Raw genomic sequence first — 25,331 nt, 5'->3', positions numbered from 1 at the left:
AGGTTTGTATCTTAAGTAAAAAGTTATGCTGCTTTCTTACATAACTGACTGGGCTGACTGATCTGTTTTACTTTCAACCATGATCTTTAAGATAAAGCCTACATGATTTTTAAATTTTATTTTCCATTAAAATGCTCCTTTCTCTAAATTTACTCATTCTATATATACATCAGGAGGTAAGAACCACCAACGTCATCAGTTTGCTGGGATGCCCTAACTGGAAAAGGTGACAAGTTGACTTTGACACTGCAGGTGTTGATTCCATTCCCATGGTTTACTATGGAAAGTCAATTTTTCACACCCTTCTGTAATATAATGTTAGACTAAAGCCTCTGTATCAAAATTGTTTAAAATGTAAGCATTAAAATTCTGAAAAATACACATTTTAAGAAACCGTGCTTCTCTGAACTCTTCTTTCCGGGGGCGCGGTGCTTTGCTCCCTCGCCCTCTGGGCTTCGGGATCCGGGCTGCTTGCTTCCTGGGGCGTCGCCTGCGCGCTGGCCCCAGCGCCTCGGAAGCCGACGGGTAGATGGGTGGCCCCGAGCAGCCTGGCGGGACCCGTCTCAAAACAAAGGGCTCGCGCGCGCTGCGGCTCCTGTAGAGCACCGCTGCGTCCTGTCCCCAACAACTGGACACCGGTGACCTGGTGCCCACTTAAGTCCCCACGAGCTGGACTCCAGGCGTTGTTAAGCTCGGCGGGCGCCAGCCTTGGCCCCACCCCGGAAGTGCGGTGCGCGCCGGAAGCTGGGTTTGGCCCCGCCCCGGAAGTGCGCCGTGTGCGCCTTCCGTCGCGTCCCGGAACTCGCCGCTGGGGCTGGGACGCCGCACGTGTGGCAGCCGCGATGAAGTTCGCATACCGGGTGAGCGGGGCGATGGGCGCCAGAAACCCTGGCCGGGTCGAGGGAGGGAGCGGCGGCGAAGCGGTGGAAGGCGGGGTCGCACCGTGGCGTCTTCGACCCCCGTCCCTTCGAGCGCTTCCTGTCGCGTCAGTGTCCGCCGTGTGGGGATTCTGCCATTTTCGGGCGCTCGAACCCTGGGACTGCGTGGTCAGCCCTGCTGCAGACCCAGGCGTGCAAGCCCGGCTTGGCGGTGTGCCTCCCGCGGCGCCGGGCCCCAACCCCGCCCGTGCCGAAGGGCCCGAGGGCCATGCAAGGGGGACTGACTGGCCCCTCCCCACAGGCGGCCGCTTGGGGCCACCTTGCTGGTGGCCGCTCGCTGCCACTCTGTTGGGGCCCGCCGTGTTTGCTTTTGTCCCCTCCCTCGACAGCGCGAAAGGAACAGGTCTGCGTGGTTCACCGCATCTGCTGTATCGCCAGTACTTGTGTTTGATGAGTGAATAATTAGGGTGCTCCTGGTCCTGGTCCACTGATGCAGCTTTATTCCTCATGAAGTGTGGATTCTGTTCCCTCGCCCTGGCAGAGGCCTCTTGTCTCGGGATCTTACCCTGGAAATGCCAGAGCTGGAACCCTACAGCTTGGCCCTCCTTCCATCTCTGCCAAGAAGCCTCCCTTTTCCCTCCAGGGAGTTGGGGGTATTTCCTTTGTTAAGACCGCATTATTTTCTTTTCAGTTCTCAAATTTGCTGGGTACAGTTTATCGGCGTGGAAACTTAAATTTCACATGTGATGGAAATTCCGTTATCAGTCCTGTGGGGAATAGAGTCACAGTATTTGATCTTAAGAAGTAAGTATGCTGCAGTGACATTAGTGACAGTGGTAACTGTAACCTGTGTGTGAAGGCAGCTGGCATCTTCATCGCCTGCCTTTTAGGGCACACCTATTATTTAGGTGAACTGAGAAAGGATTTAGTAGGGTCATTAGTGGAGCTGTCTTGTTCTTCATTCTTATGTCTTAGCTCAGCCTCTAGTATCTGGGAGACTGACATTAATGTGTGTCACTCAGGTCATGCTGGGAATGCTCCTTGTCTGTCCTGTGGAGGTGCAGGCAAGTGGTGTAGCTCAAGGTTAGTACCTCCCCATTGGTGGAGGCACGTCAGGTCCTTGAGGCCAGATGGTGCTTGGTTGCCTTGTCTCCCTACTTGGATGGGCAGTCCCGTAGTATCCAATTAGTCAGCTAGAGGCCAGATGTGGTTGCTCAGTTTTAGTTGTTTCTTCTGATTACACATGTAGTTCCTTCCTGTCTGATTACAGACAGTACTCAGTTCCTTCCCAGAAGTGTTGGAGATTCTGTGGACCAACTCTCTGCAGTGGTCTGGGTGGGATCTTTTTGTTTCTGAGGCTCTTCCAGCTGGGTGACCCTGGACCTCAGTTTCCTCATTTGTAAGATAAGATGGCAGTGGTACTGCTTTGTTTGCAGGCAGTGACTGGTACAGGACATGGCTGACCCCAGAGTTGGGTTGGCTGCTATGTTAGAAATGTTTTATTTAAATGACATCTAGTGAGGGACTCTCCAGAGTTAAAAGAACATGCTCATTGAACAGAAAATAAAAATAATAGAACTAGAACCTACCTCTGATGCTTAGAGACACATTCTGTCATTGCTAGTTTTTTTTTCTTTGCGTTGTCTCATTTCTCTAAAAACATAGACGGCTTTATGCCAATATGCTGCTGTTGTGGTGAGACCCTTTTGTTGGACACGTAGGTTGTTTCCCATTTCCTGACTTTGAATATGTGCAGAATCTAATTGGTCATCAGTCCAAAGTTGATGGCACCCAGAACCTGTTTTTTAAGGATTTTGATGTGTCTTGCCAAACTTCTTCCAGGGACAGTTTCATTCCTTCTTCCCTGTGGGGAATATGAGAGATGAACTCCATTGTGCAGGATCAGTGCCACAGAGAAGAGGCCATGTGGGGAGGCTTGGCCTCGAGACCCACTGTACAATGTGGGTTTTGTCTCTTTTAGTAACAAGTCTGATACGCTACCTCTGGCCACGAGGTACAACATCAAGTGTGTGGGCCTGTCCCCCGATGGCCGCCTTGCCATCATTGTTGATGAAGGTAAGAGGAGGGGAGGAAGGACTGGGGTGCGAAGGTGGCAGGAAGCAAAGACCAGGTCCTCTGAGGGTGCAGCAGGGGCTGAGGTGTCCACCATCCAGTCCAGTGGGTCTCAAGGATGAACGTATACCAAGGGTGGGTTTCGCATCTTCTCTGCTGTGTGCTGGTGGCATTGCCTGGGGCAAAGCTGGGGTTCGTGTCCCATGGGGCCAGAATTCTAGAATCACACAGGAATCATGTGCAGCACAAGACCTTCCTGTGCTTTGACCCTACAGATGAGGCACAGTGGTATCTGAGGGTCCCCAGGTAGCTGCAGGCTTGTACTTGGCCTCTTGCAGGAGGTGCCGCACTGCTGGTCAGCTTGGTCTGCAGGTCGGTGCTGCACCACTACCACTTCAAGGGCTCTGTGCACAGCGTGTCCTTCTCCCCTGATGGCAGGTAAGAGGAGGTGATTGGACTGCCAGCCCACCTGTCCACTTCCTCCCACTCAGGCTCAGGGTGGTTACCTGGGTACACAGCCAGTCTAACATTGGTGGCATCTGGCAAGCAGAAGGCTTGTGCTGCAGGATGCCACGTGATGCCATCCCTTCTTTGTTTCCTGACACAGCCACCTTGGTTTCCTGACGGCAGCCTCCAGGGCAAGCCGTGTTTTGAGGCTCTATAGGCATCAGAGTTGTTGTTGGTCTTGAATACTGTCTGTGTTTCTATCTCCTGTAGAAAGTTTGTCATCACAAAGGGCAACATTGCTCAGATGTACCATGCCCCTGGGAAGAAGCGAGAATTCAATGCGTTTGTCCTAGACAAAACCTATTTTGGGCCATACGATGAGACCACATGCATCGACTGGACTGATGACTCCAGGTGAGTGCCTTCGACCAATCTCTGCTGTGAACGTGTTTTCCTTCTCACATCCCAAGGTTGCGTTTTGAAATGTCTTCCCATGAGTCTTATTTGGTGCTGGGCACAGCCCACAGTGTCAGGCCTGGGCAGCTGGCTCCAGGTCTGTACTGCTCTGGCATTTTAATACTAGAAACCAGACGACAGAATCTGGGTCTTGGTAGGAAATGAGAATTAAGTTTCAGTTTGTGTTACCATGCATCCTAGGCAGCTGGGCTGCCAGGAACTGGTGAGTGTCAGAATGTGCAGGCTGACATGCTCCTGAGGCCCCGTCAGGACAAGTCTGTGTCCATGGCTGTCCCTGCTCCAGAGGTGACCATGGAGTTCCTGACCTCCTAAACCAGTTTGCATCCCACTGTGCAGGCTGCTGGTGGAGGTGGCGTGGCTTTTGTTCATGGAACCACCTTGTTCTGCACCCAAGATAGGTCTGCAGTGTGGGGAGGATGCACCAAGCACACTTGAGTGTCCTATGGGCCAGACCTGGGCAGGTGTGCCATGGGGGCTGTCCTGACTCCAGCTAGGGCCACCGAGTCTTATGCATTTGACTATTTGTGCCATAAACAGAGTGTACTTGGGTTGAGTCTTGGCTGCATCTGGAGGTATAAGGAGCTGGCTCCCCAGGAGAGGCGAGTGATGGGTACAGCAGCTCCAGAGAGGAGATCGGGCTGTTATGGAATGCCTTTCCTGTGCTTGGTGGCACCTGCGCCACCTCCGAGTCCCTCACAGGCTCAGGTGGTTTCTGCGTAGCTCACGTTGGAGGGCAGATGAGTCTTCATTGCTGTGGACTGCTGCAGTGGTGGTGGCACTTGGTCACAAACTCTGAGGAGCTGTGTTTCTCTGTTCCAGGTGCTTTGTGGTTGGAAGCAAAGACATGTCCACCTGGGTGTTTGGAGCTGAGCGTTGGGACAACCTCATCTACTACGCACTCGGGGGACACAAGGATGCCATTGTGGCCTGTTTCTTCGAGTCCAATAGCCTGGATGTATGCCCTGGACCTCAGATCCCTAGCCCAGCAGTGATGGGGAATGCCCTGGCCCTTCCTCCCTGAACTGCCTCTTGGCTGTCCAAGTGGTCTGGGAGACCTTTAGAGACCCACTTCAGAGGGGCCTTGAGTGAACCGATGCCAAGAAACTAAGCTAGAGGGAAGGTTCTTGGTTGAGAGGCTCATGGGTGGTCTGACCTGGAGTCAGGGTGGGTGACCAAGGCCCAGCCACATGCTTCCCTTGCAGCTGTACTCGCTCAGCCAGGATGGAGCCCTGTGTGTGTGGCAGTGTGACACACCCCCCGAGGGCCTAAGGCTGAAAGCCCCCACAGGCTGGAAGGCAGATCTGCTGCATCGAGAGGAGGAGGAGGAGGAGGAGGAGGAGGAGGAGCAGAGAGAGACTACCATTCGGGGAAAGGCCACACCAGCCGAGGAGGAGAAGAAGGGAAAAGTGAAGTACTCACGGCTGGCCAAGTAGGTCTTGAGGGCAGTGGGGGCCTTGGTGTGGCGCTTGTGTGTGTGTGTGGGTGGAGGGGGGGTCTCCTGTCCTCGGGTGTAGGCATGGGTTTCACAGGGAGTTCCAGAGAACAGGCCTGTGTTTGGATCCAGGTTCAAGACCCATGATTGCTTGCAGGGTTGAGATCATGCCCAGGACTCCTAGCACCCACCACTACCTTAGTGATCCCAATCATGCTGTCTCCTGGGGCAGGGCATTGGAGGCAGGATAGAAGAGGGGAGGTGGGCCTGAGGATGTTTGTGGCTTTGCCACCTCCTGCACTGTTCGATGTGTGTGAGTGTTCCTCTGCCTCTGGGATGAGGGGTCCATGGTGCACTCTCAGCATGAACTGGGTGTGACCGCTGAGGTGACGAGACATGGTGTGAGGGTATGAGTGTTCAGAGAAGGCTAGGGGGATGCACTAGTGGACCCTTGGCTGGGTGTGAATGGTGGGATCCATAGCTCCTGTGCCCTAGAGCTCTGGGCTCCTTAGGTGGGCTGGGCAGCTCCATGTGCCTCATTTTCTTCAGCAGTGCACACCCAGGTGGGTGACCAAGACCCCACAGATGAGGGTGTGGTCTTTCCAAACTGGGTCTAGTGGATGACTGAGACACTGTCCTAGAGTCAGGGTACTGGGGCACAGGGTCAGGCCAGTTGTCCCTTGAGGTTGTGTGTCACCTGTAACCTGCCCTATTGTGTGAATGTTTTTGCCTAGACACCTCTGTTCAGCAGTTCCTTGGTGCCACCCTGAGTGGGCTCTATCTTTGGCCTGACTCTGTTACCTGTTCTCGTGAGGCCTCCTTCCAGTTGAGAGGCAGGCAATGACCGTGTGGCCAAATTAAGAGATGTATGGTGGTAGTGTGGCTGTGTGGGGTGGCAGGTGGCCTCGTGCTAGGCTGTGGGGTGGAGGAGTCCATAGTCAATTCTGTTATGGGAGGTCCTCTGGCTTTGAAGGGGAATGCACCTTGGGTCTGGGGCGACTGGACTGGACTTTGAGGTGCAGGTCTAAGTGGGAGTTGAGGACATGAGAGGAGGGGAGGGACAGCTTGGCCCTGGCAGGGCCGGATGCTGGGCTGTGTGCAGGCCAAGGTGGAGATGGGGAGAACAGGTCTGGCTGGATTCTGGGTGCCTGTGGGGGTCTCGGGACGTTGCAGCTGGAGTGAAGACTTGGGAGAGGACTGAAGGAGACCCCAGGAAGGAGGAGCAGCAAGGCACCATCCGGTAGGGTCATTAGCTAGCAGGGACTGCAGTCCCCTTTGTAGAGTGCGAGAGATGGAACTTCTGGCACCAGTCACCTTTTTAGAGGGAAGGGTGAGGACAGCGCTGCTATGCACAGTGGAACCATGTCTGGGTCGGGTCACCTAAAGCCGGAGCTGTTGTGTGCGCAGGAAGTGATGGGCGCCCACTCCGGCCTCCCTGTAGGTGATGTTCTTTGTGGACACCCTACCCTCTTTGGCAAGAAGTAGGAGGGGAGACCATCTGAGAGATGTTGTTTTAGTTCTGTGTTTCTGTAACCAAAATACCTCACAAGGATCACTTAGAGGAGGAAAAGTGTATTTTGGCTCACGATCTCAGAGGTCTCAGTCCATAGATGGCTGGCTCCCCTGTTCTGGGTCTACGTGATGCAGCACATCAATGGGGATGGGCCCAGCAGAGGAATGCTGCTCAGCTTCTGACCAGATGAGGAAGCAGAATGGGGCGGGGGCTGCGGAGAAGAGGCACCCTTCCAGGGCAACCCCAGTGGCCCGCATCCTCCGGCCATGTCACATCCCCCGCCCCACCACCACAATCACCACCCAGTCAGCCATTCAGACTAGGATGGACTGGTTAGGTCACAACTCTCTCAGTCCAGTTTCAGCTCTGAATGTCCATTAGCTGGAGCTTTTGGGAGATACCTCTTATCCACACGATAACAGGTGTCCTGGGGTCCCGCGCTCAGAGTGCAGCAGAGAGGGCATGTGCCCCAGGTGCAGCTGAGGTGTGGCCAGCCGAGGTGAGGTGGGGCGTGCTGCCCTTAGGTCCATGGTCCTCCTTCCTCAGTGTCCACCTGTCAATGCAGGCACTTTTTCAACAAAGAAGGAGACTTCAACAACTTGACAGCTGCAGCATATCACAAGAAGATTCACCTCTTGGTCACGGGTTTTGCTTCTGGAATCTTCCATCTGCATGAGCTCCCAGAATTCAACCTCATCCACTCACTGAGGTGAGTCCTGTGCTCACTTGGCTTTTCTGCACTTGCCCTGGGGCCCAGTGGTTGCTGTAGGTGCCATCAGGGAGCCAGCTATAGTCCCACAGGGCACTCCTGCCAGCTTGTGTTGTGGCCCTGGATTCTGGTCTAAGAGGTGGTATTTTTATTCTTTTTTCTTGTTTTTTTGGTTTTGTTCTTTATCTTTGAAACGTGGAGAAAATTAAAGTGCTAGTTCTACAAGTGACTACAGTACAGGTTACTGCAGGGAAAGGGGTGGCCCAGCGTGGACTGGTCAGTCCTGTGCTCATTGCTTCTTGCACTTTCTGCTCAGCATATCGGATCAGAAGATCACCTCCATTGCCATCAATAGCTCTGGGGACTGGATTGCCTTCGGCTGCTCAGGTTTGTTTCCATGCCCAGCTGTAGAAATGGAAAGTCCAGGAAAAGCCTGCCAGAGGACCAATAACGTCCACCAGTGTGGTGGACTTCGGGCCACAAGGCACAGGCCATGGCCAGCTCTAAGCAGAGCAGCTCTGCAGGGGCTTATGTTGCAGGAAGAGTGAAGTTTCCAGAGTGATTGCTCCTCTCAGGCCTGAGGCCTGTGGTTTCTTGCTTAACTTGTGGTCCTGCCCACAGCTCCTTGAATGGCCTCTTGGCCTTAGTCTCTAGATCTGTACTGGGGGCTTGTGACCCTGCCCAGGTCGCCTCAGCATGGCCTGCAATCCAGTCACTTGCCAGACGAGGGCTGCTCTCTGTACCCTGGTCCTTCTTGGTTCTGTACTGTCTGCAGTGCTGATCAACAGGGCAGCCCAATCCTGGCTGACGTGGAGTCGCAGGATCAGTCAGGGACTTCTGCTCTTGTATCCACAGGCCTAGGCCAACTGCTGGTGTGGGAGTGGCAGAGTGAGTCCTACGTGCTCAAGCAGCAGGGCCACTTCAACAGCATGGTGTCGCTGGCCTATTCCCCGGACGGGCAGTATATCGTCACTGGTGGGGACGATGGCAAGGTGGGCACCATCCAGCGCTGGACAGAAGGCTGTTGGGTGGGCCTTCATCCATGTGGAGCTGTGGGTGCTCCTGCTGGCTTCTGATGATTTTGGCTATCTGTAGGAATTTGAGCGGGGAGGGCTGGGGTATCCCTTTGTCCCGATTTCTGCCTAAGCTGGGTCTGAGGTGCCTCCTCAGACCTCACGTAGCCCCCCTCGTGTACAGTCAGCACACCTGGAGGCAGGTGGCTGTGCTCACGCTCCTCTCGGCCTCCCGCTGCAGGTCAAGGTGTGGAACACCCTCAGTGGCTTTTGCTTCATCACTTTCACTGAGCACTCCAGTGGAGTCACTGGCGTGGCATTTACTGCCACTGGCTGTGTCATCGTGACCTCATCCCTGGATGGCACCGTGCGAGCCTTTGACCTCCACAGGTGATGGCCTCTGTCTGCAGGTGTGGCTGCCCAGGTACAGGTAAGATGTCCAACCTGACCTACAATGCCAACCTCAAGCTTATTTTCCCCGCAGGTACCGGAACTTCCGCACATTCACTTCTCCGCGCCCCACCCAATTCTCCTGTGTCGCTGTTGACTCGAGTGGGGAGATCATCTCTGCCGGAGCCCAGGACTCCTTCGAGATTTTTGTGTGGTCCATGCAGACGGGCAGACTCCTCGATGTAAGAGCCAGTGTGTTCCAGGGGGGCATGCCCTGGTGGGGCAGGGTGGTGGCCTGAGAAGGGGCTGTCCCTGGTCTGTACCACAGAGGACTGGCATGCTGGCTGGGGTCGTAGGGCTCTCTCCTGCAGACCGGGCAGCAGAGCAGGAGCAGGATTCTCCTGAGGAGGCAGCAGCACTGCTCACAGGGGCTTTCTGGTCCGGCCTCCCCACTCCTCACTTGTCGGTGTGGAGCTCCCTGGAGCACTGTTCCGGCCCTTCTCACTTCTCACCCTTCACACTGCTGTGCCCTGTAGGTTTTGTCTGGCCACGAGGGGCCCATCAGTGGTCTGTGTTTTAATCCAATGAAGTCCATCCTGGCCAGCGCCTCCTGGGACAAGACGGTGCGTCTGTGGGACATGTTCGACAGTTGGAGAACCAAGGAGACACTGACCCTCACATCAGATGGTGAGCTGCAGCTGGGGTTGGCAGGCAGTGACCGGGGCCAAAGGTGTGTGTCGTCCTGCTGTTGACGGGCTCCGGTGTTGCCTCCTACCTCAGTCTGCCTTGCTGTTGGCTATGTGTGACATGAGCCTAGTGGGTGGGAAGAGTGAGGGTGCCCAGACCCAGCAGGGCAAGGCCGCGGCCCTGAGGTTGACAGTGCTTGGCCAACACGGATGGCACTTCATTCTAGCCTTGCCTCTCTGGGGCTGGGAGGCTCAGCTGGGCTCCCAGTCTGATGGGCACAGGGCTCCCAGGGCAGCTGCTCCCCACTGCTTTCTAGAGTTGTCTCTGACCAGTAAGAGGCCGGCGCTCTGCCGACGTGCCTGGGAATGAGCCTGCTTTGGGAGCCTAGCCACCCCTCAGCTTTCCTGAGACCAGGCCTTGGGCCCTGCCTCACTCCCTGCAGGTAGCCCAGGCTCATCGAACTGCAGCCCTCACTGCCTGTCCTCTCCACACTTGGGCCTGTCCATTTTCCCCTCAGAGTAGTCTTTCTGTCACTCAGCTGCCAGTCTCACCTCTGGCTGGTCCAGTATGATCTAGGGTCCTATGGGCTTCCCTGTTCCCTCCTGTTCATTCCCAGCCAGCATGTGCAGTTCTCTTGCTTGCTGGGGTTGGCACATCCCTTAAGAGGAGTCTCCTGTGCACTTAAAGGGTTGTGGGTCTCCTGGGGTTTGGAGCATGACCTGTCTGCTAGGCTGGAGGTCTTCCTTGGAGCCTGAGGCTTGTTTCTCGTTAGCTCTAGCGGTGACTTTTCGGCCTGATGGTGCGGAGCTGGCTGTGGCCACACTAAACTCACAGATTACCTTCTGGGACCCTGAGAATGCGGTACAGATGGGTTCCATTGAGGGCAGGCATGACCTCAAGACTGGCAGAAAGGAGCTGGACAAGATTACAGCCAAGCACTCGGCCAAGGGCAAGTGAGTGCCAGCAGGGTGTGGGCCAGAGCTGCTTCACACACCTGTTGGTTTGTCGGAGCTGGTGTTTTTAGGGCTTTCCCCCAACCAAGACCCCTGGGGCAGGTTCTTATGGCCACTTTTTTCCTGGTGTAATTCTTAATTCCTGAGACTGCCCCTGCAGGAGAGAGGATGTGTTAACCTGGCGGCAGGTGCTGTCTAGATCTGCTGAATGTGAATGTGCACAGCACAAAGGCTGAATCCAACTCCAGACTTCCCTCTCTCTGGTGATGTCATCAGCCCGGTGTTTAAACAGAAAGACCCAAAACTTCTCCGCACGCCTGTCCTGCATGAGAGCAGGCTTAGCTCCTGTACACCAGCTGCCTTCCAGGGGCTCGGCAAGCATCCGTCCACTGGGCCTGTTTTTAACTGTGGGAACTTCCAGGCTCTTTGTACAGTGGCTGCCTCATTTTATATCCCCACTGGCCACACACTGGCTCCTTTTCCCCCACATTGTCACCAGTTCTTTCCTTAGAGCCAGTCTGCCGGGTGTGAGTTGGTGTCTAGAGTTGGGTGTTCTCCCCAGCAGAGTTGAAGTGCTTGCGGGCTCTGCCTTCTGCGGAGGATGCGTTAGGGCCTTGTGGTTAGTTAGTGCTGAGCTATCGCACTTCTTCCTCTGTTCGGTACGAGGCATTTGTAGGTGGAGAGTTGCAGATACTTTCTGTTCTGTGAGTTGTTTTCACTTTCTGTTGTGGTGTTTGACACATAAGTCACAAATTTGGGCAGCATACAATTTGTGTATTTTTTCTGTTGTCCCTTGTTCTTTTAGCGTAATACCTGAGAAACCGCTGCACACAGGGTGGTCAGGGCCTAGCTGCTGCTTTCTGCAGATTGTACCAAGGAGCTGTGGGAGGGCTGGAGGTGGGCAGGTGATTCTTTGTGCCAACATTGACCCGCTTTGAGCCATGTGGTCCAGCGCTGCCTCCTGGCAACTGCAGTAGTTTCCCCCCGACAGGTGCAGGGACACATTGTTGGAGGTCCTGGATGTGAGGGTCTCAGGCGAGTGAGCGCTTCCCTTCAGGGACATTGGGGTGGGGTTCTGACTTCTTTGGAGCTGCACATCAAAGGCCTGGCGTGAGTCTGAGTGCCCGTGTCCTCTGCCCAGGGCCTTCACCACTCTGTGCTACTCTGCAGACGGCCAGAGCATCCTGGCAGGGGGCATGTCCAGGTTTGTGTGCCTTTACCACATCCGGGAGCAGATCCTGGTGAAGCGGTTTGAGCTCTCCTGCAACCTCTCTCTGGACGCCATGGAGGTGAGCAGCAGCGTGAGGCTGTGAAACGCTCTTCTGCCAACCTGGGACCCAGGCAGGCTGTGAGAGCATCCTGTCAGTATACGGTTGTGACTGTGACTGAGTAGGGTCCTGGGCTGCACCAGGGCCTGGTGCTAGGTGGCATGGGGACAGAAGTGGCCAGTGCACTGGCTTGGGCCATACGCTAAGCTCTGTAAGGGAAGGATTGGAAGCAGAGGGTGCTGCAGGCCCTGGGCCATCCGTCTGGCTGCAGGGTGGGAGGGCTCTTCTTCCACTGTCCACACAGTTGCCTGCCCTCTCTGCTCACCTCAGACTGTACCCTGGCTCCCACAGGAACGCAGGGTGAGGGTAAAGGAGTATTGAGGCCCTGCCCCAGGGCAAGGGCCTTCTCTGGAGCCAGGCACCTAGCCTCTTGCTTCTGGGGAAGGAAGTGTCCTTGGCATTTTCTTTGGGGAGCAGCTGCCCTCACATGCAAGTAGACGTCCTCTGTGAATGAGAGCCCATCCCCGCAATGGGCAGTGGTGTCCCATGTGTGGGCTAGTTGAGTGGGACTCCCACACTCCACTCCAGTGGCCTCCACTCCACCCTTTCTGCAGCAGGCTCTAAAGGAAGACTGGGGACCAGGGCATAGCACCCCTTGGCCTCCGCCCTATATTCAGTCCCCATTCCACACGTGGCTAGGGGCTTGTCCACTTGACACATGAGCAAGAGAGGGAAAAGAGGACAAGGTGTCCGTGGCTCTTGCTGTTCTAGGAATTTCTGAATCGAAGGAAGATGACAGAGTTTGGCAACCTGGCACTCATTGATCAAGATGCTGGGGAAGAGGAGGGAGTTGCTATTCCATTGCCAGGGGTAAAGAAAGGTAAGCAGAGGTCCTCTTGTGTGTTGCCTGTCTCCTTATGGCAGTGATTCTGCTCTCTTGATTGGGGCTGCGGTGTAGAGTCCTAGTTACTGCATCTTGGTGTCTTGCTGGAGGAGACCCAGCAGATGTGGTGTTGGTGCCACTGCCCCCTCTGGGTGCAAGAGGCTGTCCTGTGAGTTGCTGCATGCAGCTGTGCCACCTGTCTGTGGGGCACAGGGTGGATCAGGGGGTTCCTCTGCCTCACAGGTGTTCTGGAACGCTCAGGTAGACCATCCTGACAGGACATCCACCAGCCAAAAAGCCAAGGGCACCTCTGCATGCAGATCCCAGGCACCATGTTGAATGCAGCAGACTTGCTCCCTGGGTTGGGGGTGGGTCTTCCATCTGCTGGCCAGCCTGGATGCCCTCTGGGGCATGTGTCCTAGGGTCCATCCACTGATGCAGCAGCAGCTCTGTGGAAGCCAGTGGCACCCATGACAGTATCAGAGGCCCACATGGTGCTCACCTGCTGCTTCTTGCATGGACTCTGTGGGCGAGGGACAGAAGCTGCTGTTCTTGATGTCCACATAGCCTCCGGGCTGGCAGGTGGACCTGCAGTGTGGCCTCATGGTTGAGAGTAGTCTAAATGTGCTTGCTGCCCAATAACTGCAGTTGCTCTTTTCTTCCCAGGTGACATGAGTTCTCGCCACTTTAAACCTGAAATCAGAGTGACTTCACTGCACTTCTCTCCCACTGGTGAGCCCCGAGTGAAGGGATGTTGATCCTGAGGTGTCATGGCCTGTGTTCCCAGGGATGAGGTCAGTTAAGCTGCCCTTAGGGTCTGGACTGCACTCTGTCCCCTGCAGGTGGGAATGTGAGGATGAACCCTGCTGGCCACATGGTCTCTTTGTCCCTGAGGAGGGATTGCAGTTGAGAGCGCAGCCCCAGGCACATTAGGCTTTAATATGTGGTGGCTCAGGCCCTGTGAGTCCAGGGCCATCCTGGGAGGCTGCCTCCTCAGGCCTCTGCCACTGTTTACCTTCTACCCTGCCCCCATCCTCTCAGGCATTCAGGAGGGTCTATCTGGGCCCATCAGGCACACATGGTCCCCTTGGGCACAGCATGGTGGGGCTCATCAGCCAGTGCTTTCCAATATGGTTTGAGTGAAACCATGTGAGCCACGCGTCTTGTGAATCAGGGCTGCTTCTGCTCAGCCGCCCAGTTTTGTAGCTCAGGTTTCTCTGAGACAGCCACATTCATTCATTCATGTAACTTGTTTGTGATCTCGGCCCAGGCACTGAGCTGGTCTTGAAGAACAGCTACTGCAGGGACCACGTAGCCTATAAAGCCAGAAACACCTGCCTTGTACTGGAAAGTTCACTGGCTTCTGGTGCAAGCAAAGGAAACAAGCACATGCATCCTTGCTCACACGTGCAGACAATAGGCCTAGGATGCTGCCCACCAGGATGACCCAGTCAGTTCCTTCCAAGGGCAGGGATAGGAAAAGGAAGATGTCCCGTTCCCTCCTGTACTTCAGTGTTTGGACCATGAGAACGTATTTAACATCTTACCTTTTTTAAAATGAGGGAAGCGGGCTTTTAAATTTTGGGAAGGCTCTTTCACTGTTTATTCCCCAGGGCGCTGCTGGGCAGCCACCAGCACAGAAGGGCTCCTCATCTACTCCTTGGACGCCCAGATGCTCTTCGACCCGTATGAGCTGGACACAAGCATCACCCCTGGGCGGGTACGCGAGGCGCTGCGCCAGCAGGAGTTCACTCGGGCCATCCTCATGGCCTTCCGGCTCAATGAGAGGAAGCTGGTGCAGGAAGCCCTGGAGGCTGTGCCGCGGGATGACAGTGAGCCTGGGGCCCTGGTCAGGTGTTCCTATGGAAGCAGAGGGGCCCGAGGGCTTACCCTCTTTGCTACTTTGGTTCTTCACAGAATAAATATGACTTTTATTTTGCAGTTGAAGTTGTCAGTGCTTCTCTTCCTGAGCTGTATGTGGAAAAAGCCCTTGAGTTTTTAGCTTCTTCCTTTGAAATGTCTCGTCACCTTGAATTCTACCTTATATGGACACAGAAGTTGCTCATGTTCCATGGACAGAAGCTGAAGCCCAGGTGTGCTGGGCTTCCCTGCTGTTCATGTGACCTTTCACGTGGCCAGCTGGTCCTGGTGGTGACGGGGGTTCAGGAGCAGTGTGCATTGGAGCATGTGTTGCCCCCAGTAACCACCAAGCTCTGAGGGTTTCTGCTTTCCAGTGCAGGGAGACTGCTGCCTGTTGTCCAGTTCCTTCAGAAGAACCTCCAGCGGCACCTGGATGACCTGGCAAAACTGTACGTGCTGGGCTGGCAGCAGGGTGGGGCTTGAGCTCTTGTCACGGGTTCTGTGCCTGGGACTGCTCCCTACACTGTCTGATCAGGGCACAGAAGGTTCCAGTGTTGGAGATTTTCCCCCTGCTGGCATGAGCTGAGTCTGCCACCCATGCTGGGTCTTGAAGCACAGCTTTGGGTGCAACTGGTGCTAGCGGAAGGACACTAGGAGCCCTTGCCACAGGTGGACAAGCTGAGCTGGAGGTGGGATATGCCCGAGGCGCAGCATAAACCTCCAACCTCCAAAGGGATTTGTCATAGTTCTAGTACTGGGTCATCTCTTCTGGATTTGCTTATCTCCTCATGAGCAGTAGGGGCTGGCTGTGGACAGGCAGCCTGGGTTCCTGGGACCTTTGCACATCAGTTTCCCCAGCAGGAAAATGGGGGTGATGGTGGTGATGGCAGTGTACATCTAAGGTGCTGGGACAGTGCCTGCCCCTGAAGGTACTCTGCAAGGCCACTTCCCTGGCTGTACCTCACAGCTCACCTTGGAAGGATGTCTGCTTCCCTCTGTTACCATCAGTTGCCAGGTGTCCCATCTGGGCTGGTGACAGGTCTGTTCTCTGCCCTGTTCCCTGTCCACGCCAGGCCTCCATGGCTGGCACAGCCTAGACTGTAGAGGAGGGTGCCATTCCTTGTCTGGTTGACTTGCTTCCTTGACTTGTTGCTGACTTGATGATGTGCTGTGACTGTGGATCTGGGGAGGACCCTGCATAGCTAGCTTGTGTCCCCAAGGGCAGGGTGTGACTTTTCCTCAGATTTTTTTCACTCTTGGGGTTTGCTCTCTTCCTGGGGGCTGTGTAGGAGTGAGGGAGTTACTAATTTGTTATGTGAATGTGAGGAATTAACTGATTGAGAAAACACTTTTCCAGTCTCTTAAGTGACTAGAGTGAGGGCCTGGCCAGGAGGCTGCTGGGGCAGAACCCAGGTCTGGGCAGAAAGGCAGTGATCATGGGAGCAGCCTGAGCCAGGGCGCTTGTACAGAACGGAGATGATGCTTTGCACTGACTTGATGCTCTGTATCCACAGCTGTGACTGGAACCGCTACAACCTCCGGTATGCTCTGGCAGTGTCCAAGCAGCGGGGTGTGAAACGCACTCTAGACCTGCCAGGAATCGAGGATGATGGGGAGGCATCTGATGAGGACAGCCTGCACCTGCTGAGAGGAGCCGGCAAGGAGGGAGCAGAGCTGGTGTAGAGCCCACTGCCACCGTTGCTCCTGATTGTCTTGGTTAAGACCTTCCAGAGACGGGCGTGGTGGCATATACCTATAACCCCAGGAGGGTGAGGCAGGAGGATCCTGAGTTCAGTGAGGCCCTAAGCAACTCAGTGAGACCCTGTCTCTAGTAAAATACAAAAAAAGGGCTGGGGAGGGGACTCAGTGGCTAAGTGCCCCTGGGTTCAATCCTTGGTACCAAAAAAAAAAAAAAGGCCTTCCAGAGGGATGGAACCTCCTTCCACCTAGGCCCAGGAAGTGGGAGGGCATCCAAAGTACTGGGATGCTCTCAGGGGACTCCCTTTTCCTGTGAGAAGCATATAGCCCAACAGGACAGCAAGCCAACTTGTTGGCACCAAAGTAGGCACATGAGTGTCGTGGGTCCAGGATCCCACAGTGTGGGACATCCTAAACGTTGCCTTCACGAAATGTAAAATAGGTTCATGTTTGTGGATTTGTAAGCTTAATGTGAGAATTATTTATATTTTTAATACAAAGTTCTGAAGATGAACTTGGAATAAGAAACATGAGATTTCTGAAAATGTGTTGAATCTAAACTCTGTTTAAAGTGCTTATTGTTAGTGGGTGTGAGAAACTAAACATCCTGTGCGGGATGAGGCAAGGAGGACAGGGCAAGTGGCCACCTGCCTGGGCCTGTGGTCTTGGCGATCTGTAGCATGCACAGGGTTGGGGCAGGGAGCATCTCTGGACTCTTGACATTGGAGGGTATACGTGGCTCCCTCAGCTGCTGTGTCAGCCCACATGGGCCACACAGGAGGTACAGCCTTGCCTCGTGCAGCATTTCACCCACGCTGCCTGAGTATGCTGTCTTACCAGGACCTGCCAGCAGTGTGACCCAGGTCAGTGAATGGTACGTCCGAGCCCCACTCTAGTCGCTGGAGCTGGTAACCTGCCTGCCTATCTGTCTGCAGCTGGCGCCAGGCCATAGGTTGGGGCATGATTCGCGTGACACCCAGTGCACGGGGAGGGTACTCCATACCCAAGTGCTTCAGTCACCTAGAATGTACCCAGAGGCCTCCCAACCAGAAACAGTGCTTGGGCCTGTTTTCACTGGAGTTTTGCTCCCACATGATCTCTGCCATGTGGACTGGAAAATAGCTATTACCTGCCCCACAGAATTTCTAGGCTCCCTCCTCACCCCAAACTTCTGGTGATACACTTAAGCCTAGTGTCCATATAAATAGAGCTCAACAATGGGGCTCAGGAGCCTCTGCCCTGTGTTTCAGGCCAGTGGGCAGGAAGGAGTCTGGTCTCCCAAACCCACTGAATCAAAGTCTACCTTGCACATGTCCCTTCTCAAAAGAGCTGGCTCTTCTTGGCACCCATCTGTGTTTGTGAATTCTGCAGTCTGTGGTGCTGCCTCAGCTTCTTACCTTCTTTTTGTTTATAGTGCTGGGGGTGGAACCCAGGGCCTCGTGCATGACAGGCAAGTGCTCCACCACTGAGTTGCACCCCTGCCCTAGTGATGTCTAAAATGGGTGCATTTTGAACATGTTTAATTCTTTTTTTTAAATTTATTTTTATTGTAAACAAATGGGATACATTTTGTTTCTCTAAGTATTTTTGTGTGTGTGGTGCTGGGGATTTGAACCCAGGGCCTTGATGCTTACAAGGCAAGCACTCTACCAACTGAGCTATCTCCCCAATCCCTAAGTTTAATTCTTACACCAGAAGCAGGACTATTTCCAGTGGTATGCTCCCTCACCTCCTATGTGATCTCTCCATGTATCTCTGCCTCACTGTTGCTCCCTAGTGACCACCTCTCTGCCGGACTGGCCCCACTGATACCCCACCCCCCACCCTGCGTGAACTGGGTAGGCATACCACAGTGGCACTTGTCTGCTTGCTTTAAATTCACTAGTTAGAACTCTCCCGAGGGAAGTCTGTGGACCTCACCACAACTCCAGACCTCCACATGGGCTGCTATCCCGGTACCTGTAACAATCTATGTGTGTTTTGTCACCTAGTCACAAAGGGATAGGGCCCATCCTAAGACCCTAAATGAAATCAACACTCCCAGCAGTTGGTGTCCCTGATGTGCCCTAGGAGAAAGTGCCATCCAAGCCCCAGGAACGGTAAGAAGCCAGCACGCCCCAGGGAGTTTTCCCAGCAGCAGGGCAGGATTCCAAAGGGTTCTTTAGGTCCATCCCCAGAAACCAGAAAGTCGGAACTGGCATGGGCACGGAGTGGAATGTCCGGAGGGCATGTCCCCCATGTCTCTTGCTCGTTATTCTAGTCTTCCAATCTTGTAGAGCTTAACAGTAAGCCTTAACGATGGGCACTTTAGGACAGGAAGGGCCCTGGGTGAAATCGCTTGCTGCGGAGTCCTCCAGCAGCGAGCATCTGGTAAATCCCGGAGAGGGAGGCCGCTACCCAGCCTCCCCTGCGCCATCCACTGCGGGCGTGCGGATAGCGGCCTCTAGCGGGGACTCGCAGACCCGATCGGGTCACTCCTGGGAGACACGGGCAGCAAGGACGGGCGGGGGTGGGCATAAACTAGGTGTGACCGGTTAAAGTCCGTTCGGAGATAGGAAGATACTGGACCCGCGCTCCGGAATACAGCAGAACCGCCATCGGGGTGGCCTACAGCTGGCGGAGCACCGTGGCCACTGCGCAGGCGCGCTCTGGGGGTCCGCCCACCGGCGCACGCGCGCCGCTCGGGCTACTGCGCAGGGCTCCGCAGCGCGTGACCCGACGACCCCGCTGTCCCTGCGCTGCCATGGCGGCCCTGAGGGCCTTGCTGGTTCCGAGGCTGGCAGCGGCCTCCGCGATCGATCCGCTCCCCGAGCTCCTGCGGCCGCTGCCTGTCCACGGGCGGACGCCCTCCCCGCGCGCGGCCCTTCACGGCTCGGCGCCTCGCCCCAGGGCCAGGGTCGCGCTGGTGAGTGCAGCCCCGCCGCCCGAGCGCCCCCTGCCCTGCCTGCCGGCCCCCGCCGCCCGAGCTTCCGCTGCCCCCGTGGGCTCTTTCCCCTGGTCAGCGCCCCTCCTTCCGCAGGTGCTGTCGGGCTGTGGAGTCTATGACGGGACGGAGATCCATGAGGCCTCGGCGTAAGTCTGCAGCAGGAGCTCCCCAGAGCGATTTAGAAGAAGCTCGTATTGTAGATGACCTTTCTTGGTTTAAAAATGTCGAAAGGGCCAGACGCACACCTGTAATCCCAGTGGCTCGGGAGGCTGAGGCAGGAGTATCATGAGTTAAGTCAGCCTCAGCACTTTAGTGAGGTCCTAAGCAACTCAGCATGACCCCGTCTCTAGATAAAATATAAAGGGGCTGGGGGTGTGTCTCCGTGGTTAAGTGCCCCTGGGTTCAATTCCCTGTACCAAAAGAAAAACTAGAAAGAAAAGAAAGCATGTGGGAGTCAGCACAGTGGGCCCATTTTATAGAAATACTTTCTATAGGCTGTGGGTGAAGGCAAAGTGCCCAGGAACCTGAACACCTCCGGCTGTGGCGCTCGGCCAGTCACTTCCTGGCTGCACCCTGGTTTGTGTGAACAGCCAGCTTTTGCAGTTCTGCTGTAGCCCACCAGGGGAGGGAGTTGGCACCACTGGCTTTAGTAGTATCAGCATGCTGACCCTAACTTTGCACAGCAAGTGTGGTGTCCACATACACCAGGAATTTGTGCCTGTCCCTTAGCTGATACCGTTTTCAAAAGCACATTAACACATATCTTCTGGATTGGGCATGTCCCAAGCTGTTGTCTCTGGTGTTTCCCTGCAGGATCCTGGTGCATCTGAGCCGTGGAGGGGCTGAGGTCCAGATCTTTGCCCCTGATGTCCGTCAGATGCATGTGATTGATCACACCAAGGGGCAACCTTCTGAGAGCGAAGGCAGGTGTGGTTGGGGGATGGGAACTGAGGGGGAACTTCCTGTCCATGGTGCACAGCTGGAAGCCCGAGTCCATGTGTTCACATGAGCATCCCTCAGAGTCATCGTAGGCTGCCCCAGGAGCGCCTGCTTCATTCAGAATATTCCCTACCTCCCGTGCTTTCCGGAAGAGTGGAAGCACCCAGCATGTGCCTCTTGTGACTGCAGGTGTCCTCACCTTCCTCTCCACACAGGCAGTAGCCCTGTCTCCTGAGGCCCCATTCAGAACCCCTGTTGTTTCTCTCCCTGAGACCCCGGCCCCTGAAGCCCCTGCCCCATAAGCCTAGGGAGGCAGTTGCTTCCTGCTGTGGTGACCCTTGGGCTTCACACAACTGGAGCAGTGACTCCCCTCCCTCGGCCCTGCTCCTGATAGTGTGTTGCAGTCTGTCTACTGTAGATACTTGGAAGGGTTTCCATTCCTGCTGGCTTCTGGCTCCCAGCCATTGGGCAGAGGTCCTGAAGGGCCAACCTCCGACGTAGGTTTAGGGCCACTGCAGTTCTCCCACCTTTTCTTGGTGGTGATCCTAAATGCTGATTGGAAAGTGTCAAGTCTTCACACATGAACACAGTCCCTCTAGGATGCATGCTGGACAGGTTCCCAATCTGTTTTCTGACCCTGACTGCACACTGCTCCTTGGTGTCCCTCTGTGCTCTTTCCCAGGAATGTCTTGACAGAATCAGCCAGGATTGCCCGAGGCAAGATCTCTGACCTGGCCCAGCTCAGTGCAGCCAACCACGATGCTGCCATCTTCCCCGGAGGCTTTGGAGCTGCCAAAAATCTGTGCGTATCTGAGCTTCAAGGGTCTAAGCAGTGTGTGTACCTGCCCTTAAGCCAAAGGTCTGGGCAGCATGTGTCTGTGTCCAACTCAGGGAGCCACTCTGGCCTGGGGCTCAGGGAGCATTTTAGTGAGATGTATCTCTTTCTCTACTCCCCCCTCTGAGCTTTTGTGGACCCTCACGGCTGACAGGGTGTGTTGGGGCCCTCTTAGCTAAACTCCATGCTGCTGGATCTCATCTGGATTTGTATGTATGTGTATCTGGACTTGTAGTCCTTCTGGGAGAAGCTGCCCTCTTCCTGGTTGCCACTCCTATTCTTTGTGACCTTGCCAGGAGAAAGGTAGGCCCTCCATAGGATGGCTCCTGCTGGGCCCACATGGCAGGGTCCTTCAGTGGCGGCAGAGGCTCAGTGGGAATCGATCCCCCTTCCTGCTTCTGACCCCAGGCCCTCTTCTGGCACCATTGCCAGAAGTCTGTACATCCCAGAAAGAGTCTGCTTCTAGGGGAATGTGTAGTGCAGCTGCACAGGAGCATCTGAAACTGCTCTGTGCTTTGCGTTCCCCATTGGCCAGTGGTCTAGTTCAGAGCTGGTGGTGAGCTCCCAGCATAGCCCTGCTGGGTGGACAGGTTGTGGCTCATCAGCTAGTCCCTTCTGATAGTTACTAGGTGATTCCTGTTGTTTGTTTTGAATAGCATTTTGGAGTTAGAGTTTGTGGGCACATATTTAAAGGGTGAATTTGGCAGATTCAGCACACTTACGTACCCTCTGAAGTAGTTGCTCTCAGGACACCAGAAGATTCCAGGCCTGTGCAGACAGCCCAGGGCTAGGACCTAGAATCGAAGCACAGAACACAGTAGGCAGAGAGCTCTGGAACTGGGACTTGGAAAGGGCACAGAGGCACATGCACTTCTAAGTGTGAAAGGCTCTGCCAGGTGCACACCCACAGTGTAGACTTCCGCAGTGGCCACCTGCTGTCAGAGGCAGAAGAGTGGACGCTTGCTGAATGTCGTTTCTCTCCCTGTTGGTGAAGTAAGCATCTCTTGCTGTTTTGGGGCTAGTTGCATTTCTTCTTCTGAAACTTCAGGAGTTTTTCTGTCTGGACTCGGGAGGTTGGGTGTAGTCACGGATCGACCCTGTCCATGCCTGGTTTCCTTCCCACCTGCCTCTTGCCTTTGTGCTGCGGTTTGGAAAGCAGGAAAGCCTGCCTGTGGCCAACGTGTGGGTGGCTGTGTGCACCCATCTGCATCCACACGGGCTGCTTGCTTAGCTTGCTCAAGAGTTGGTGGAGCCGGGGGCGGTGGGTGGGGCGCACCTGGAGTGCCGATGCCGTCCCTAGCACACGCTGAAGGAGCCCTCTCCGCTCGGCAGGAGCACATTCGCCGTCGACGGGAAAGACTGCAAAGTCAACAAGGATGTGGAGCGGGTCCTGAGGGAGTTCCACGGAGCCGGGAAGCCCGTCGGGTAGGTGTGCCTGCGGGGCGGGCAGGCGGCCTCCGGCGCTCAGCTGGGCTCGGGAGCGGCTCATTTCCTTGTTTTGACTGAGGCTCCAGAGGCTCTGTGGCCATCATTTTTTCTGAGGACCAAACAGGAAGGAGGGGGCTCCTCCCTTGTGGTGGGGACTTTCAGAAGCATCCTGGCTTCAGAAGCGTCCCTATCCTCCTGACTGCCCGTCCTCCATCGGAGCAGGCCCGGGCTGCTTCAGTGCCCTGTGCCTGTGCAGGCACATCCAGACTCTTGCACTGGTGCCTGCACAGCTGTCAAGCCAGATCACACGGATGGGCAGTGCTGGTGAACTTCCTCCAGGAAATCCCTCGCCAGCCCAGGCTCAGGCTCAGTGACACACGTGATCTCGTCACAGCGCTGACCGTGGCTGCCACGGCCTCGCTCCTCGGTCTTCCAGCCCTCCAGCAGCTCACTTCCCGGCTGGAGTCAGGTGCATTTTGGCAGTGGCTTTGCCCTGGAGCAGCCCCTGAACTGGGGGACCCTTGAGGAGCAGTGAGTCCAGGGGCACTGATAAAGGAACCATCCGGGTGTGCACTGCGGGGGCTCCCCAGCACTGTGGCCGTCCACCTGAGGGCCCCCTGTGGGCTGACTAGGGTCAGAGCTCTTGGTGGAAAGCAGAGAAGGTCCCAAGGGCAGGCTCTGGTCACCCTGCACAGCCTGTCCTTGGGACCCAACCACCGCAGGAGCACTGTGGACTGTGCACTAGGGTTGGAGCGGGGCTGTCACAGTCACTGGCTGCATATGCCTGGGGTCTGCCTGTGTGGCTCTGCACACTGAAGGTCGCAGCACAGCTCAAGCATGACTGCTGGCAGAACCTCTGTGTCCCATGCCTGCCGTGCCCAGAGATGGGCTGGTTTACCAGCAGGTCAGGTGTTACCTGGAGGGGTGATAGATCACTCTGACACTGGGCAGGGCCAGCCACCCCATCCATCAGTTTCTCAGTGAGAGGACTCAGTGTTCTTGGACACTGGGGAGACTGGGCATCGCAGGGGCTCTGGACAACTGGCAGCCGCTTGGCTTTGGGGGAGCTTAGTCTCACTGTGCCTCTGGGTCCTCAGAGCTGGCTCTCCCAGGACTGCCCAGTGCCTGGGTGCCCTGAGGGGTTGCTTGGGCTTGTGGAGAGCCCTGGCCACCTGGTGCCACCAGCCACAGGGCGTCCTGGTTCGTGGGGGACAGTGCCCCAGCATCCACACGGGTCCTCTGTTCCCTTTCGCTTTCCAGCCTGTGCTGCATTGCACCTGTCCTTGCGGCCAAAGTGCTCAGAGGCGTTGAGGTCACCGTGGGCCACGAGCAGGAGGAGGGCGGCAAGTGGCCTTACGCCGGGACCGCCGAGGCCATCAAGGCCCTGGGCGCCAAGCACTGTGTGAAGGGCGTGACCATATCCTTTCTGGCGGCGGGTCCCTGAGGTGGTCGGGGCATGTGGGACACTCTCTGGGCCCTTCAGGCTCCCCTGGCAGGGGCCTCATGCCCAAGAACTGTACTTGCTGTGGATGTGCTTGGGCAGGAGGGCAAGGCTGACGCCGTGTGGTTGGAGGATGGCCGTGCACTGGCCATGCTTCCATGCCCACCTGCTGAGCTGCTCAGTGAACGTCCCCTGCAGGGCAGCACCTGGGTTGCCTGGTCTGTGTCCTGAGCACCACGAGGGGAGGTGCCTGTGGGGAGCTTCAGACCCAGGCACTGCCTAGAGACCAGGAGGGCTGCTTGCTGGGGGCGGCAGAGGGAGCGGAAGCAGGAGTGACCAGGCTTGCTCTTCCTTCCGGTTCCCGGGGTGAAGCCCAGGCTGCAGTGGTGCCTTGGGAAAGCAGCTGTCTGCTCCCTGGAGTTCCAAGCTTCCGTCGTCCTCTTGGCTATGGGAGTTGGAAACCATCCTCGGGCCTGACTGAGAGGCACAGCCGCCCAGCATGGGGGCCACTTGCCAGTGTGGCCAAGGCTCACTGCCTCCCTCTGGTTTTTGCTGGATGATGGCTTTTCCCTAACTTGTGCGCACGAAGCTCATGTGGACCAGAAAAACAAGGTGGTCACAACCCCGGCCTTCATGTGTGAGACCGCCCTCCACCACATCTACGACGGGATTGGGGCCATGGTGAAGGAAGTGCTGGAACTCACAGGGAAGTGACACCCCTGCACGCTGGCCACCCCACCTGTGGAGCTGGCGGCCACCTGTGTCCATCTGGGCACGTGGCTGGAGCTGCTTTTCTGTTGGACATCACGCTTTCTGCTTGAGGTGGGAGCTCTGCTGCAGGCCGAGGGGCCTGGACTGAGGCCATCGTCCTCAGTTGGCGCTCCTCATGGCAGGGGGAGGCCCGCCACACCCTGGCAGGTGACCCGGCACTTGTGCTCCACCCCTGAGCAGCAGTGGTGACTTGCCCCACCCTGTGTGAATCCCAGAAACTGGGACCTGAGCCAGCTTTCCCTGCCCAAGAGATACTTGGCGGGAAATATTGCGCTGTGGTCTTGGGTTTGAGGCTTCAGGATGCGTGGGCTTGGAAGGAAACGAGTTTTTGTGTTACCTGTCTGAAAATCAGGAGACCAGAAGTGCCATGTTTATGGATAAGAAAAATCCTCTAGTCTGAAGTAAACACTAATTAAAGTAAGGGGATTTCTATAGCAGGCAGTCCCTTTCACTGCAGAGTGAGCTTCTTCAGAAGTGGAGGCTCCTGACAGTGATGCTTTGGGTGTATCGGTGAGGCTTCTTAAATCGTGGAGGCAAGGGGGAAATCGCTGTGACTCGGCCCTGCGATGGCCTGCTGGGTGCATCCTCACGCTGATTCCGGGCGTGGGCTCCTCTGGAGAAGCGCAGGTGTGTGCAGGAGGAAGAATAAAAGCTGCGGGTGTGTTGGTGTCCTTTGGGGGATTTTCTTTTTGTTGCAGGGCGAGTAGGGG

The 25,331-nt window shown here is 55.8% G+C and overlaps 2 protein-coding genes across 3 annotated transcripts; both read left to right on the top strand.

The window, feature by feature from the left end:
• The first annotated feature begins 736 nt into the window (after window positions 1–736).
• On the top strand, window positions 737–16,342 carry PWP2 (PWP2 small subunit processome component). Of its 2 annotated transcripts, XM_079100666.1 has the most exons (21): window positions 737–860; window positions 1,570–1,682; window positions 2,860–2,954; window positions 3,290–3,389; window positions 3,669–3,812; window positions 4,695–4,830; window positions 5,078–5,304; window positions 7,386–7,529; window positions 7,846–7,916; window positions 8,385–8,521; window positions 8,784–8,932; window positions 9,027–9,174; window positions 9,469–9,619; window positions 10,392–10,572; window positions 11,714–11,861; window positions 12,612–12,720; window positions 13,390–13,455; window positions 14,337–14,555; window positions 14,666–14,816; window positions 14,958–15,032; window positions 16,098–16,342. In XM_079100666.1, the coding sequence occupies exons 1-21, from the start codon at window positions 843–845 to the stop codon at window positions 16,264–16,266; spliced, it is 2,751 nt and encodes a 916-aa protein (XP_078956792.1). In that variant the 5' UTR covers window positions 737–842; the 3' UTR covers window positions 16,267–16,342. The 2 variants fall into 2 exon arrangements, 1 of the variants encoding a protein (XP_078956792.1); XR_013757290.1 differs by lacking the exon at window positions 16,098–16,342 and having other exon boundaries at window positions 14,337–14,443.
• A 2,621-nt stretch (window positions 16,343–18,963) lies between these two features.
• GATD3 (glutamine amidotransferase class 1 domain containing 3) lies at window positions 18,964–25,062 on the top strand. Its single transcript, XM_079100457.1, has 7 exons — window positions 18,964–19,186; window positions 19,301–19,353; window positions 20,021–20,134; window positions 20,829–20,948; window positions 22,314–22,406; window positions 23,670–23,826; window positions 24,436–25,062. Exons 1-7 carry the CDS (start codon window positions 19,025–19,027, stop codon window positions 24,562–24,564), a joined length of 828 nt encoding a protein of 275 aa, XP_078956583.1. The 5' UTR covers window positions 18,964–19,024; the 3' UTR covers window positions 24,565–25,062.
• Window positions 25,063–25,331: the final 269 nt, after the last annotated feature.

Source organism: Sciurus vulgaris (assembly GCF_902686455.1).
Source record: "Sciurus vulgaris genome assembly, chromosome: 10".
Lineage (NCBI taxonomy): Eukaryota > Metazoa > Chordata > Mammalia > Rodentia > Sciuridae > Sciurus > Sciurus vulgaris.
Note: the sequence above shows the minus strand (reverse complement) of the source record. Positions and strands in the feature narration are given on the sequence as shown.

Excerpts from the sequence above, each read along its gene's own strand:
- PWP2 (XM_079100666.1), top strand. Across the intron at positions 1,683-2,859 it reads ACAGTATTTGATCTTAAGAA|TAACAAGTCTGATACGCTAC; the intron begins GTAAGTATGCTG and ends TGTCTCTTTTAG. Across the intron at positions 5,305-7,385 it reads AAGTACTCACGGCTGGCCAA|GCACTTTTTCAACAAAGAAG; the intron begins GTAGGTCTTGAG and ends CTGTCAATGCAG.
- GATD3 (XM_079100457.1), top strand. The coding sequence starts at position 19,025 with ATGGCGGCCCTGAGGGCCTTGCTGGTTCCGAGGCTGGCAGCGGCCTCC. Across the intron at positions 19,354-20,020 it reads GAGATCCATGAGGCCTCGGC|GATCCTGGTGCATCTGAGCC; the intron begins GTAAGTCTGCAG and ends GTTTCCCTGCAG. Across the intron at positions 20,949-22,313 it reads TTTGGAGCTGCCAAAAATCT|GAGCACATTCGCCGTCGACG; the intron begins GTGCGTATCTGA and ends TCCGCTCGGCAG.